General features: G+C 44.1%; 1 protein-coding gene across 4 annotated transcripts in view; it reads left to right on the top strand.

The window, feature by feature from the left end:
• SLC28A1 (solute carrier family 28 member 1) overlaps positions 1 to 16,703 on the top strand; it is a 68,214-nt gene that overhangs the window by 8,309 nt on the left and 43,202 nt on the right. For all 4 annotated transcript variants that reach the window (XM_033190922.1, XM_033190921.1, XM_033190920.1 and 1 more), the window contains one exon: positions 8,437 to 8,620. In XM_033190922.1, the coding sequence (XP_033046813.1) occupies positions 8,437 to 8,620 (184 nt within the window). The remainder of the gene's footprint in view (positions 1 to 8,436; positions 8,621 to 16,703) is intronic.

Here is a 16,703-nt window from a genome sequence, read left to right as displayed (position 1 = left end):
TTAATCCATCTTGAATTAATTTCCATATAAGGTGTAAGGAAGGGATCCAGTTTCAGCTTTCTACATATGGCTAGCCAGTTTTCCCAGCACCATTTATTAAATAGGGAATCCTTTCCCCATTTCTTGTTTTTGCCAGGTTTGTCAAAGAACAGATGGTTGTAGATGTGTGGTATTATTTCCAAGGGCTCTATTCTGTACCATTGGTCTGTATCCCTCTTTTGGTACCAGTACCATGCTGTTTTGGTTGCTGCAACCTTGTAGTATAGTTTGAAGTCAGGTAGCATGATGCCCCCAGCTTTGTTCTTTTGGCTTAGGATTGTCTTGGCAATGCAGGCTCTTTTTTGGTTCCATATAAACTTTAAAGTAGTTTTTTTTCCAGTTCTGTGAAGAAAGTCATGGTAGCTTGATGGGGATGGCATTGAATCTATAAATTACCTTGGGTAGTATGGCCATTTTCACAATATTGATTCTTCCTATCCGTGAGCATGGAATGTTCTTCCATTTGTGTGTGTCCTCTTTTATTTTGTTGAGCAGTGGTTTGTAGTTCTCCTTGAAGAGGTCGTTCACATCCCTTGTAAGTTGGATTCCTAGGTATTTTATTCTCTTTGAAGCAATTGTGTATGGGAGTTCACTCATGATTTGGCTCTCTGTTTGTCTGTTATTGGTGTATAGGAATGCTTGTGATTTTTGCACATTGATTTTGTATCCTGAGACTTTGCTGAAGTTGCTTATCAGCTTAAGGAGATTTTGGGCTGAGATGACCAGGTTTTCTAAATATACAATCATGTCATCTGCAAACAGGGACAATTTGACTTCCTCTTTTCCTAATTGAATACCCTTTATTTCTTTCTCCTTCCTGATTGCCCTGGCCAGAACTTCCAACACTGTATTGAATAGGAGTGGTGAGAGAGGGCATCCCTGTCTTGTGCCAGTTTTCCAAGGGAATGCTTCCAGTTTTTGCCCATTCAGTATCATATTGGCTGGGGGTTTGTCATAAATAGCTCTTATTGTTTTGAGATACGTCCCATCAATACCTAGTTTATTGAGAGGTTTTTTGCATGAAGGGCTGTTGAATTTTGTCAAAGGCCTTTTCTGCATCTATTGAGATAATCACGTGGTTTTTGTCTTTGGTTCTGTTTATATGATGGATTATGTTTGTTGATTCGCATATGTTGAACCAGCCTTGCATCCCAGGGATGAAGCCCACTTGATCGTGGTGGATAAGCTTTTTGATGTGCTGCTGGATTCGGTTTGCCAGTATGTTATTGAGGATTTTTGCATCGATGTTCATCAGAGATATTGGTCTAAAATTCTCTTTTTTTTGTTGTGTCTCTGCCAGGCTTTGGTATCAGGATGATGTTGGCCTCATAAAATGAATTAGGGAGGATTTCCTCTTTTTCTACTGATTGGAATAGTTTCAGAAGGAATGGTACCAGCTCCTCTTTGTACCTCTGGTAGAATTCAGTTGTGAATCTGTCTGGTCCGGGACTTTTTTTGGTTGGTAGGCTATTAATTATTGCCTCAATTTCAGAACCTGTTATTGGTCTATTCAGGGATTCAACTTCTTCCTGGTTTAGTCTTGGGAGAGTGTATGTGTCCAGGAATTTATCCATTTCTTCTAGATTTTCTAGTTGATTTGCGTAGAGGTGTTTATAGTATTCTCTGATGGTAGTTTGTATTTCTGTGGGATCGGTGGTGATATCCCCTTTATCATTTTTTATTGTGTCTATTTGATTCCTCTCTCTTTTCTTCTTTATTAGTCTTGCTAGCGGTCTATCAATTTTGTTGATCTTTTAAAAAACCAGCTCCTGGATTCATTGATTTTTTGGAGGGTTTTTTGTGTCTCTATCTCCTTCAGTTCTGCTCTGATCTTCGTTATTTCTTGCCTTCTGCTAGCTTTTGAATATGTTTGATCTTGCTTCTGTAGTTCTTTTTATTGTGATGTTAGGGTGTCCATTTTAGATCTTTCCTGCTTTCTCTTGTGGGCATTTAGTGCTATAAATTTCCCTCTACACACTGCTTTAAATGTGTCCCAGAGATTCTGGTATGTTGTGTCTTTGTTCTCATTGGTTTCAAAGAATATCTTTATTTCTGCCTTCATTTCTTTATGTACCCAGTAGTCATTCAGGAGCAGGTTGTTCAGTTTCCACTTAATTGGGCGGTTTTGAGTGAGTTTCTGAATCCTGAGTTCTAGTTTGATTGTACTGTGGTCTGAGAAACAGTTTGTTATAATTTCTGTTCTTTTACATTTGCTGAGGAGTGCTTGCTTTACTTCCAACTATGTGGTCAATTTTGGAATGAGTGTGGTGTGGCGCTGAGAAGAATGTATATTCTGTTGATTTGGGGTGGAGAGTTCTGTAGATGTCTATTAGGTCCACTTGGTTCAGAGCTGAGTTCAATTCCTGGATATCATTGTTAACTTTCTGTCTCGCTGATCTGTCTAATGTTGACAGTGGGGTGTTAAGGTCTCCCATTATTATTGTGTGGGAGTCTAAGTCTCTTTGTAGGCCTCTAAGGACTTGCTTTATGAATCTGGGTGCTCCTGTATTGGGTGCATATATATTTAGGGTAGTTAGCTCTTCTTGTTGAATTGATCCCTTTACCATTATGTAATGGCCTTCTTTGTCACTTTTGATCTTTGTTGGTTTAAAGTCTGTTTTATTAGAGACTAGGATTGCAACCCCTGCCTTTTTTTGTTTTCCATTTGCTCGGTAGATCTTCTTCCATTCCTTTATTTTGAGCTTGTGTGTGTCTCTGCATGTGAGATGGGTCTCTTGAATACAGTACACTGATGGGTCTTGGCTCTTTATCCAATTTGCCAGTCTGTGTCTTTTAATTGGAGCATTTAGCCCATTTACATTTAGGGTTAATATTGTTATGTGTGAATTTGATCCTGTCATTATGATGTTAGCTGGTTATTTTGCCCATTCATTGAAGCAGTTTCTTCATAGCATTGATGGTCTTTACAATTTGGCATGTTTTTGCAGTGGCTGATACCAGTTGTTCCTTTCCATGTTTAGTGCTTCCTTCAGGAGCTCTTGTAAGGCAGGCCTTGTGGTGACAAAAGCTCTCAGCATTTGTTTGTCTGTAAAGGATTTTATTTCTCCTTCACTTATGAAGCTTAGTTTGGCTGGAATATGAAATTCTGGTTTGAAAATTCTTTACTTTAAGAATGTTGAATATTGCCCCCCACTCTCTTCTGGCTTATAGGGTTTCTGCTGCGAGATCCACTGTTAGTCTGATGGGCTTCCCTTTGTGGGTAACCCAACCTTTCTCTCTGGCTGCCCTTAATATTTTTTCCTTCATTTCAACTTTGGTGAATCTGACAATTATGTGTCTTGGAGTTGCTCTTCTCGAGGAGTATCTTTGTGGCATTCACTGTATTTCCTGAATTTGAAAGTTGACCTGCCTCACTAGGTTGGGGAAGTTCTCCTGGATAAAATCCTGAAGAATGTTTTCCAACTTGGTTCCATTCTCCCGGTCACTTTCAGGTACACCAATCAGATGTAGATTTGGTCTTTTCACACAGTCCCATATTTCTTGGAGGCTTTGTTCGTTTCTTTTTACTCTTTTTTCTCTAAACTTCTCTTCTCACTTCATTTCATTCATTTGATCTTCAATCACTAATACGCTTTCTTCTACTTGATCAAATTGGCAACTGAAGCTTGTGCATACATCACATAGTTCTCGTGCCATGGTTTTCAGCTCCATCAGGTCATTTAAGACTTCTCTACACTGTTTATTCTAGTTAGCCATTCGTCTAATCTTTTTTCAAGGTTTTTAGCTTCTTTGCGATGGGTTCAAACATCCTCCTTTAGCTCAGAGAAGTTTGTTATTACCAATTGTCTGAAGTCTTCTTCTCTCAAGTCATCAAAGTCATTCTCCATCCAGCTTTGTTCCATTGTTGGCAAGGAGGTGCATTCCTTTGGAGGAGAAGAGGCACTCTGATTTTTAGAATTTTCAGCTTTTCTGCTCTGGTTTCTCCCCATCTTTGTGGTTTTATCTACCTTTGGTCTTTGATGATGGTGATGTACAGATGGGGTTTTGGTGTGGATGTCCTGTCTGTTTGTTAGTTTTCCTACTAGCAGTCAGGACCCTTAGCTGCAGGTCTGTTGGAATTTGCTGGAGGTCCACTCCAAACCCTGTTTGCCTGGGTATCACCAGGAGAGGCTGCAGAACCACAAATATTGCAGAACGGCAGATGTTGCTGCCTGATCCTGCCTCTGGAAGCTTCATCTCAGAGGGGCACCCAGCCATAGGCGGTGTCAGTTGGCCCCTACTGGGAGGTGTCTCCCAGTTAGGGTACTGGAAGTCAGGGACCCACTTGAGGAGGCAGAGTGTCCATTCTCAGATCTCAAACTCTGTGCTGGGAGGACCACTACTCTCTCCAAAGCTGTCAGACGGGACATTTATGCCTGCAGAAGTTTCTGCTGCCTTTTGTTCAGCTATGCCCTGCCCCCGGAGGTGGAGTCTACAGAGGCAGGGAGGCCTCCTTGAGCTGTGGTGGGCACCACCCAGTTCCAGCTTCTGGACCACTTTATTTACCTACTCAAGCCTCAGCAATGGCGGACGCCCCTCCCCCAGCCTCGCGGCCGCCTTGCAGTTCAATCTCAGACTGCTGTGCTAGTAGTGAGCGAGGCTCCGTGGGTGTGGGACCCTCCAATTCAGGCACGGGATATAATCTCCTGGTGCACCCTTTGCTAAGGCCATTGGAAAAGCACAGTATTAGGGTGGGAGTGTGCCTATTTTCCAGGTACCATCTGTCATGGCTTCCCTTTGCTAGGGAACGGAATTCCCTGACCCCTTGCACTTCCTGGGCGAGGCGATGCCCCACCCTGCTAAGTGGGCTGCACCAACTGACTGACAAGCCCCAGTGAGATGAACCCGGTACCTCAGTTGAAAATGTAGAAATCACCCATCTATTGCATCGCTCATGCTGGGAGCTGCAGACCGGAGCTGTTCCTACTCGGCCATCTTGGAACCAACCTTTTTTTTTTTTTTTTTGAGATGGAGTCTTGCTCTGTCACCCAGGCTGGAGTGCAGTGGTGCTATCTCGGCTCACTGCAACCTCGGCCTTCCGGGTTCACACCATTCTCCTGCCTCAGCCTCCCGAGTAGCTGGGACTACAGGTGCCTGCCACCACGCCTGGCTAATTTTTTTTATTTTTAGTAGAGACAGGGTTTCACCGTGTTAGCCAGGATGATCTTAATCTCCTGACCTCGTGATCCGCCTGCCTCAGCCTCCAAAAGTGCTGGGATTACAGGCGCGAGCCATTGTGCCCAGCCTTGATCAATTTTTATGAGGTCAGGTGGGGAGGATGAATGGGCAGCATGTGACCAAGTGTCAAGGATGGGCATGAGTTTGTGGCAGGAGACACTTTGTGTGTAGGAGCTGAGGTGGGGAGTTTGTAGAAGGAACGTGAAGGAATGGGAGATGAAGAGATGACTGATGGAGCAAGGTCCCCTGGCACAGAGTAGAAGAGCTCCCCACCCCATGGGGAGGGGTGGGTCTTTTCAGGAGCAAGTTCACCTCATCCTGACAGGTTGGAATTAAAGAGGGGCCAGGCATGGCAGGTGGTTCATGCCTGTAATCCCAGCACTTCAGAAGGCTTCAGTGGGAGGATTGTTTGAGCCCAGGAGTTCGAGACCAGCCTGGGCCACACAGCAAGACCCAACCTCTACAAAAAATTTTTAAAATAAAAATAAATTTTGAAAAAAGAAAAAGGAGGATGGGTACAGATGCAGAGCTCGTTATAGGTGCTCTGGAGGGGAGAGACAGTGAGAGAGGTGACAGCAATGGCCTGGTCTGCTTGGTGAACTTTAAAGTAGGGTCATCTGCTGAGATGGGGTGGGTCCATGTCCCTCACAGCTTCCTCACAGCTTTCTCCTAGAGATGGTGATGTCCACCTTTGGCAGGGTCTGAAGCCAGGACCATCTGTTTCCTTGGCTGCCTCCTTCACTCAGATCCAATTTGTTTCTCTTAAAGAACAATTGAATTCTCTCCAGTAGAGAATGAAAATTATCCCTCTCATCCTATTTCCACGTTTGCCATGGCTTTCAGGAATGCAAACTGAATCACTAAATGATCCCTTGCAATGGTCAGCAGTGACTTTCTCTGTCTCTGGGTGACTTTGATTTCTCTGGCTTTTCAATATCTTTCTTACATCACCTCTTTCCTGGGGAGGCTGTTCACAGACGTTCTGGGAATAGCTGTGATAGAGAAATGAAGCTCATATTCTCAGGACTTGGCTCCTGATCTGTGACAGTGGCTTGCTCACCTCAGGTAGGCCTTCTCCATGGGTACAGCGACAGCCCTGGCACCAGACTAACAAGGATGGCCTTGGTGTCCCCAGTCTTAGAAGAAGGGGCTGCCTCTTGCTGGCTGTTCCAATCAAAGTCCCAGGGAGGTCTTCAAGGAGCTTAGCTCAGGTCCTGCCCGTCCCCAAACCAATCCCTGTGAATGGATCCTAGATGAATAAAATACTTCCAAAAGTACTACTGTTCTTGTGCCCTGCCTGGAGGACTCCTCCACACTGCCCCCTCTCCCTAAGTCCCTGTCCTGGTCTGCCCAGACTCCCCCAGCCTTCCTGGCCCGCCTCAACCACAAAGCACAGGACCTGAGGTACACAGACCTTCTTGGCCTCCTAGCCCCATGCCCTCCCTGTGTGAGGCACTCATCTTGGCTGGCCTCAGAGGCCTCGCTCTCCAAGTGGGCATCACTGTAGACCCCACCTTGTAGGGGTCTTGTGAGGATTCATTGTGAAAGTGCACCTGAAGTGCTAAGCTCACCTCCTGGCGACCACGGATCCTCTCCCTGGCCAGGTCCCCCTCCCCTGAACCCCCACGGCCGGTACCAGCAGCCCCAGCACCACTCTGTGGGGCTCCACCTGTGTGTCTCAATGACACCCGTTCAGGTAGGAACTCCGGCCCACCAGCTTCCATGTGAGAGAAAGGTCATTTTATTTTTTATAACTCAACTTATCTTCTCCCTCAATTTTATCATTCCAGTAAGTGACGGGAACTCAATTTCTGTCCAGCTGGAATCTCCCTTCATCCCTTTCTCTGGGGGTCACCAGGGTGGGCTTATCTATTATTACTCCTCAAGTGCCTCCTGACTTGTCCACTTCTCCAGCTGGTCCTGGGTCCTCCATCCTTGCAGGTGACCATGGCGACGCCCTCTTCCCCATGGTGGGCTCATTCTGGTCTCCCACCTCTCTCCTCTTCAGGCCTCTCATGGAGACCACTTCTGCTGTTTTGGTGCCTGCAGAGTCTCACTGGCTTGCCATGCACCGCGTGGGCATTACTCTCTCTGCAGTCCTGGGACCTCCCTGGGGCTCCACCAGGAAGCCAGGCACAAGGCTTCACTGCTTGCAACGCTGCAAACACACCTGGCTTGGCAGCCTTGCCAGGCTCAGGCGCTTTCTCTGTGATACCATTGTCCTTGTTATTGCCTGGTAGCAGAGTGGTTGGGTAGAACTTACCTTTATTCGTGATGTTTCAGATCACATTATTTATCCGTGGTTAAGCGGTCCTTTCCATTCTTTGAGGATCCTGGATTCTGAAATTCAAAAGCCAGGGAGAGGCCAGGCACAATGGCTTACACTTGTAATCGCAGCACTTTGGGAGGCTGAGATGGGCAGATCACTTGAGCCCAGGAGTTCAACACCAGCCTGAGCAACATGATGAAACCCTGTCTCTACCAAAAATACAAAAATTAGCCAGCCCTGGTGGTGGGTACCTGTAATCCCAGCTACTCGAGAAGCTAAGGCAGAAGCATTGCTTCGACCCAGGAGGTGGAGGTTGCAGTCAGCCGAGATAGCACCACTGTGCTCCAGCCTGGGCAACAAAGTGAGACCCTGTCTCAAAAAAAAAAAAAAAATCTAGGGAGAGACATCGCCCCCTCAGCTGCCCATTCTCACGCGCCTTTCTGAGGCATACGCATGTACTGGCTGAGTGGCTCAAAGGAGAGAAGGGCAAAAGGGGAAAGGAAACTCCAGGAAGCATGGTCATTGATGAACATTTCAGAACACAGTCCCAGCACACATATGTGAACTCCTTCATGGAGTAGCTGATGGGCTCGTCTCCTTCCTCCACGGGGCCTAGCATGGCGCTGGACCACAGCAGATCCTCCACTGATGCCTAGCACCTCTTGCTGTTTGGCTTCACGGCCTCCTTACACATCTCCCTCACATTTGGTAAGCACTTTACAGTTGATAAGGCCCTTTCACAATGCCTTCTGCCAGTAACTCCTAACTACTTTTGACACAGTAGTGATGGTTGTTTTCATTTCCAGATGAGGAAACAGGCTCAGTGAGGTTGGGTGAGTTTCCTGCCCTCCACAATCTGGGTGGAGTAAGGTGGAGTCCGTGGGCGGGGCTGCAGGGGCCTGAAGAGGTGGTGTCCTGGCCGTTGACCCCTCTTCTCTCTTGTCCCCCAGCGTTCGCTGCCTTCCTGCTGGTGGCCTGCCTCCTGGATTTCCAGAGGGCCCTGGCTCTGTTTGTCCTCACTTGTGTGGTCCTCACGTTCCTGGGCCACCGCCTGCTGAAATGGCTTCTGGGACCAAAGCTAAGGAGGTTTCTCAAGCCTCAGGGCCATCCTCGCCTGCTGCTCTGGTTTAAGAGGTGAGTGAGCTCACAGCCTTGAGGCAGGGCAAGGGAGGGCCCGAGAGCTGAGGGGTTGGCTCCAGGGTTATGGCCAGGGCTGGAGGAAGGCTCTGTGTCATGGAGAACTCTCCAGGGCCCCAGGGCAGGAACTGGTGGGTGACTTCAAACATAGCAGCATCTTTGTGGTGTTTCACCAGTTCTTAGTCCCAGTTATAGCAGGTGACTGTGGTGGATGAAAACTGAACTCAACAGTTTCCTCCATTCAGGGATCCCAGCTCCTGGAGCAAGGAGGGCCCAAATCAGTACCTCCCTGAGATCACCTGGGCAGTGTGAGACAAAAAGCTGCAGGGACCATCCCTGGAGTGGGATTCAGCAGGCTTGATTGGGGACCAGGTGCTAGTATTTTTCATTAGCCTCCAGGGAATTCTGATGTAGCCAGCAGAGTCTTATGTGTTTTGTAAGCCAAGGTTCGCAAAAAAAATTGGCTGGGGGAAAAAAACCGGTTTCTATGGCTTAAAGAAAAATTCTGAAGACCACCAATCTATTTCAGTACTCTATTCTGTTGATGAAGAAGCTGGTGACCAAAGATACCCAAAGACTAAGTCAGGGGGATGCAGGGATACAGGGGTGACTCTTAGTTTCCCAAAGTGAGATCCGCATACCACAGCAAAATGATTTGAGCCAGCCTGTGGATGAACATATTTAAAATTTTATTTATAAGTACATTTACTGTTACATTTGACTTCTCTTTATTAAATACATTTGTGATTTATTTTTACAATGGTTTTCTATGACAAGTCATTGATAATGGTTTTCCACTTGAGGGACTGATACGAAGTTTCCTTTAAAAAAATGCATGCAGATAAACTGGACTTCATAAAAACTAAAAACTTTTTGATGCAACGCACACTATCAAAAAAGTGAAAAGACAACTCACGAAATGAGAGAAAAGATGTACAAATCATATGTCTGCATAAAGAAACTGTATGCAGAATTACAACTCAACCATAAAAAGACAACCCATTTGAAGAATAAAAGGTTTTGCTATAGCCAAAAATCACATGAAAATGTGCTCAACATCAGTAGCCATCATGGAAATGCAAAGCAAAGCCACAATAAGATACCACTTCATATTCAGTCAGATGGCCATAATCAGTAAGACAGATGATAACAAGTGTTGACAAAAATGTGGAGAAATTGAATCCCTGAGACACTGCTAACAGAAATGCAAAACAGTGCAGTTGCTTTAGAAAATGGCTGACCGGGCATGGTGGCTCATGCCTATAATCGCAGCACTTTGGGAGGCCAAGGCGGGAGGATCACGAGGTCAGGAGTTCAAGACCAGCCTGGCCAACATGGTGAAATCCTATCTCTACTAAAAATCCAAAAATTAGCCAGGCATGGTGGTGGGCACCTGTAATCCCAGCTACTTGGGAGGCTGAGGCAGGAGAATTGCTTGAAACCAGAAGGCAGAGGTTGCAGTGAGTCGAGATTGTACCATTGCACTCCAGCCTGGGCAACAAGAGCAACCTTTTTTTTTTTTTCTGTCTAAAAAAAAAAAAAAAAAAAGAAAGAAAGAAAGAAAATGGTTAGGCAGTTCCTCAAAATGTTAAACATGGACTTATCATATGACCCAGAAATTCTACTCCTAGGTATATACCTAAGAGAAATGAAAATATATGTCCACATAAAAACTTGTGCACAAATCTTCATATAGCATTAATCATAATAGCCAAAAAGTGAAAACTACACATATGTTCATCAACTGGAAAATAGATAAAGGAAATCTATATATCCATACAATAGAATATTATTTGGCCATGAAAAGGAATGTAGTATTGATAAATACTACAATAATGATAAACTTTGAGAACATCATGCTCAGTGAAAGAAGCCAGTTTTAAAGAACCATATACTGCATGATTCCATTTATGTGAAATGTCCAGAATGGGCAAATCTGTGGAGACAGAGAGTTGATTAGTGATTGCTAGGGTGGATGGGAAAAGGAGGTGGTGACTGCCAGTGGTTTGGGGTTTCTCTTTGGGCTGATGAAAATATCCTAGGATTATGATAATGGTTGCACAAATCTGTAACGATACTAAAAACCATTAAACCATACACTTTTGGCCAGGCATGGTGGCTCAAGCCTGTAATCCCAGCACTTTGGGAGGCTGAGGCAGGTGGATCATGAGGTCAGGAGATCAAGACCATCCTGGCTAACACAGTGAAACCCTGTCTCTACTAAAAATACAAAAAAAAAAAAAAAAAGCTGGGTGTGGTGGTATGCACCTGTAATCTCAGCTACTCAGGAGGCAGAGGCAGGAGAATCACTTGAACCTGGGAAGCGGAGGTTGCTGTGAGCCGAGATTGCACCACTGCACTCCAGCCTGGGTGACAGAGTGAGACTCTGTCTCAAAAAAAGAAAAAAAAAAAACCAAATCAACCAAACAAAAATACACTTTAAAAAATTGCTGCATAATATTATTAAGTTGGTGCAAAAGTAATTGTGGTTTTACCGTTATGCAATAAATTTTGCACCAACCTAATAAATGTGCATAGTTTCAGGGTACATGTGATAATTTAATACATTCATATAATTTGTAAAGATCAAATCAGTGTACTTGGGATATCCATCAAGTTAAATATTTGTCTTTCTTTATATTAGAACTATTCAAATTCTCCTAGCTATTTTGAAATATGCAATATATTGTACACTGTAGCCACCTTACTCATCTATCTGTCACTAAGTCTTATTTCTTCTCTCAAACTATATATTTGTACCCATTAATCAACTTCTTGTTATCCCACCTCCCTCCTCCCCTTCAGAGTCTCTGGTAACTACCAAACTACTGTCTATCTTCATAAGATCTACTTTTTAAGCTCCCACATATGAGTGAGAACATGCAATATTTGTCTTTCTGTGCTTGGCTTATTTCACTTAACATAATGATCTCCAATTCTGTCCATGTTGCTGCTAGTAACAGGATTTCATAGTTTTTTTATGGCTGAATGATATCCCATTGTGTATATATAGCACGTTTTCTTTATCCGTTCATCTGTTGATGGGCACCTAGGTTGATTCCATATTTTGGCTATTGTCAATCATGCTGCAATAAACATGGAGTGCAGATGTCTTTTCAATATATTGATTTCCTTTTTTCCTTTTTTTTTTTTTTTTGCGCATATACCCAGTAGAGGAATTACTGAATCATATGGTACTTCTATTTTTAGTTTTGTGAGGAACTTCTATCCTTGAACCATACACTGTAAATGGGCAAATTGTATGGCATGTAAATTTTGTCTCAATAAAGCTGTTAAAAAATACATGCATTTGGCTGGGCACGGTGGCTCACGCCTGTAATCCCAGCACTTTGGGAGGCTGAGGCAGGCAGATCACGAGGTCAGGAGATCGAGACCATCCTGGTCAACACGGTGAAACCCCGTCTCTACTAAAAATACAAAAAAATTAGCCAGGTGTGGTGGCGGCGCCTGTAGTCCCAGCTACTCTGGAGGCTGAGGCAGGAGAATAGCGTGAACCTGGGAGGTGGAGCTTGCAGTGAGCCAAGATAGCGCTACTGCACTCCAGCCTGGGCGACAGAGCAAGACTCCATCTCAAAAAAAAAAAAAAAAAAAAACTGTATGCATTTGATTTTGGCTCCCAGTTAAGATGGAGTAACAGAGATCAGGTTTATCCTCCCAGTTGAAACAGCTAAAAAACTGGAACAAATACATGAGACAAGAGCTCTTTGATGTTGGACATCAGTCAATAAAGAACACTGATCCTTGAGAATTAGGAAACAAATGAGGTTAGCCCTGTGTTCTCCCCAGCTGACTGCCTGGAGAGCGTTTCCAGACCACAGCACAGGGAAGGAAAACTGAGGTGGGACACCAGCAGGTTCCCTAAGTTGAAGAGACAGAGCTGGAAATCTAGGGAAGCCAAGGCAGGCAGGGTTCACATTGCAGAGCACAGAGACACAGCTGAGAGATCACAGAGCAAAGCCCAGAGCTATGCAGAGAATCCTCTTTGAACATGCAGTTGAGTTCTGCTCAGAGAATACAGATGAGGAAACTACCCTAGTACTAGGAAAGAACCACCCAAAAGGAGAAGAGGGAATCATACCTGGAATCACACCGGGCCAGGAATAGTGTCTATTCCCGACAGTCAGGTGAAAAACACCTCATCATCCACAGGGCATTGTTTAGCGTAGTAAGAAGGTTTTGGCTCAGTAGCAGAGAAAAATAAATCAACTCTAGAATAAAAGCTTCTCAGGCCCTGCCTAACATCTTAAAGACAAAACCTGAAAAAAATTCAAACAGAGCATCAGTTAACCACAGCACAACTTCAGCTGAATATATACAGTTGAAGTCTCCAGAGGGGAAGGAGGGCAGAAAAAAATATTTGAAGAAATTATGTCCAAAAAAAATCCAAATAGGATGATAATTGGACACCCAAAGATTCAAGAAACTTCATGAACCCCCAGCACAAGAAACATGAAGACTATACCGAGGCAATAATCAAATTACTTAAGATCAGTGATAAAACCTTAACAACAACTAGAGAAAAAAGACGTGTAGAGGAGCAGAAAGATGGATTACTAGCAGACTTCTTATCAAAAATGAGTGAGAAAATAGTGGAACAGTCAACAACAACAACAGCAAATACCCAAAAGGCTGTCAACCTACAATTCTTTACCAGTGAAATGTATTTCAAAAGAGAAGAGGAAATAAGGATTCTTTCAGTCATACAAAAGCTGAAATAATTTTTCAGACATAAAAAGCAGACTTATGCTACAAGAAATGCTAAAGGAGTGGCACACACCTGTAGTCCCAGCTAGTCAGGAGGCTGAGAAAGGAGGATTGCTTGAGCCTGGGAGACATAGGCTGCAGTGAGCCAGGATCATGCCACTGACTCCAGCCTGGACGATAGAGGGAGATGCTACATAAAAAAGAAAAGAGAGAAAGAGAGAGAAGCCAGTGTTGTGGCTCATGCCTATAATCCTAGCAATTTGGGAGGCCAAGTTGAACAGATCACTTAAGCTCAGGAGTCCAAGACCAGCCTGAGCAATATGTTGAAACTCTGTCTCTAATAAAAATACAAAAAAAAAAAAAAATAGCCAGGCATGGTGGCATGCACCTGTAGTATCAGCTATTACACTTGGTTGGCTGAGGCACAAGACTTGCTTGAACCTGGGAGGTGGAGGTTGCAGTGAACTGAGATCACGCCACTGCACTCTAGCCTGGGAGACACTGTATCAAAAAAAAAAAAAAAAAAAAAAAAGGAAAAAAGAAAGAAAGAAATGTTAAAGGAAATTCTTTGAAGAGAAGGAAAATGCTACTGGACAGAAACCTGGTTCTACAAAAAGAAATGGGGTCAGGTGTGGTGGCTAATGCTTCAGCACTTTGTGAGGCTGAGGTAGGAGGACTGCTTGAGCCCAGGAGTTTGAGACCAGCCTGGGTAACATAATGAGACCCCATCACTACAAAAAAATAGATAAATAGCCAGGTATGGTGGTGTGCACCTGTGATCCCAGCTACTTGAGAGGCTAAGGTAGGAGGATCGCTTGTGCACAGAAGGTCGAGGCTGCAGTGAGCTATGCACAATATACCTATATGCCACTGCACTCCAGCCCGGGCAACAAAACAGACCCTGTCTCAAAAAAGACAGACAGAAAGGGAAGGGGAAGGGAAAAGGGAAGGGGAAGGGTGAAAGGCAAGGAAGGAAGGAAGGAAAAAGTTGATAAAAATTTAATCAACTTAGGCCAGGTGTGGTGGCTCACGCCTGCAATCCCAGCACTTTGGGAGGCTGAGGCAGGCAGATCACGAGGTCAAGAGATTGGGACTAGCCTCACCAACATGGTGAAACCCCGTCTCTACTAAAAATACAAAAATTAGCTGACTGGGCATAGTGGCATGCACCTGTAGTCCCAGCTACTCAGGTGGCTGAGGCAGGAGAATCACTTGAACATGGGAGATAGAGCCACAGCGCCTGGCCTTGTCATAAATCTTTAATAAGAAAAATAACCTAATTTAAAAATGAGCTCAAGGCCAAGCATGGTGGCTCACGCCTATAACCCTAGCACTTTAGGAGGACAAGGTGGGCGGATCCCCTGAGGTCAGGAGTTCGAGACCAGTCTGGCCAACATGGTGAAACCCTGTCTCTACTAAAAATACAAACATTAGCCAGGCATGGTAACAGGCACCTGTAGTCCTAGCTACCCGGGAGACTGAGGCAGGAGAATTGCTTGAACCCAGGAGGTGGAAGTTGTAGTGAGCCAAGATCTCGTGCCACTGCACTCCAGCCTGTGTGACAGAGCAATACGCCATCTCAAAAACAAACAAACAAACAAACAAAAAACACTAAAAGGCTCAAGATATGAACAGACATTTAAAGAATATGCCTAAGTGGCAAATAAGTACATGGTAAGATGCTCAACATCATTTATCAGTAGAGAAATGCAAGTTAAAAACAGAAAGAGATACTACCATATACTGAGTAGAATGGGTAGAATTCAAAAGACTAACCATACCAAGTGTTGGCAAGGATATAGAGGAACTGAATTTTTTTATACTGCTGGTGGGAATATAAAATTGTGCAATTGCTGTAGAAAACAGATTGGCAGTTTCCAGGCCTATCATATAATCTACCTATTTTACTTATAGGCATTTACCCAAGAGAAATAAAAGCATATATCCACACAAAGACTTGCACATGAAGTTTTGAATGTTCATAGCAGCTTTATCTGCAATAGCCAAAAACTGGAAATCAACAAAATGTCCATCAATAGGTGAATTGATAAGCAAAGTGTGGTATATCCATATAATGGAATACTACTGAGCAATAAGATGGAATGGACTAGTGAATCATGCAGAAACCTAGATAAATCTCAAAATAATTACACTAAGTGAAAGAAGTCAAACAAAAAAGGACAAGTACTGTATGGTTCTATTTATATAAACTTCTTTCTTTTCTTTTTAAAAAATTTATATAAAATTCTTAAAAATGCAAACTAGGTGGGGTGCTGTGGCTCACGCCTATAATCCCAGCACTTTGGGAGGCTGAGATGGGCAGATCACTTGAGGTCAGAAATTCAAGACCAGCCTGGCCAACATGGTGAAATCCCATCTCTTCTAAAAATACAAAAATTAGCTGGGCCTGGTGTTGCATCCCTGTAGTCCCAGCTACTTGGGAAGCTGAGGCAGGAAAAGCGCTTAAACCCCAGAGGTGGAGGTTGCAGTGAGCCGAGATCATGCCATTGCACTCCAGCTTGGGCGATGAAATGAGACTCTGTCTCAAAAAAAAAAAAAAAATTCAGACTAATCTAGTGGCAGAAAACATGTCAACTGTTACCTGGGAACAGGGAGGGAGGCAAGAAATTACAAAAGGGATGATGAATATGTTCAATCTCTTGATTGCGGTGATGGTTTCAAAGAGTATGCATATGCCAAAACGTATCAAATTGAGCACCTCCAATATGTGCAATTGATTATGTATCAACCATACCTCTAATAAAGCTGTTAAAAATAAAAAATCTGAAACTAGCATTTAAGTTGTTGGGTTTTTTTTGAGATGGCATCTTGCTCTGTCACCCAGGCTGGAGTGCTGGAGTGCAGTGGCACGATCTCGGCTCACTGCAACTTCTACCTCCCAGATTCAAGTGATTCTCCTGCCTCAGCCTCCCAAGTACCTGGGATTACAGGCACCCACCGCCACTCCCGGCTAATTTTTGGATTTTTAGTAGAGATGGGTTTCACCATGTTGGCCAGGCTGGTCTCAAATGTCTGACCTCAGGTGATCCACCCAACTTGGCCTCCCAAAGTGCTGGGATTTACAGGCATGAGCCACCGCGCCCGGCCATATTTGAGTTCTTATAAAGTCAGTTAACCTCAAGAGAAATAGTAAGTAAAGAGAGGTACAGTTGGCACACAAACAAGGCAAAGATTGTGCACATTGAACTGGAATGAGAAGAGTTTAAAAACATGAGCAGAAAGAAAAGCAGTAGGCTCTGGAATTAGCCTGCTTGAGTTCAGATCTTTGGTCTCCTGCTTACCAGCTAGGAACCGCCTGGATAAAACTGTAAAGTGAATAGACCTTGCTTCCAGA

Source organism: Trachypithecus francoisi, unplaced genomic scaffold (genome assembly GCF_009764315.1).
Source record: "Trachypithecus francoisi isolate TF-2019V2 unplaced genomic scaffold, Tfra_2.0 Lachesis_group3, whole genome shotgun sequence".
NCBI lineage: Eukaryota > Metazoa > Chordata > Mammalia > Primates > Cercopithecidae > Trachypithecus > Trachypithecus francoisi.
This window is presented reverse-complemented; position numbering and strand designations above follow the sequence as displayed.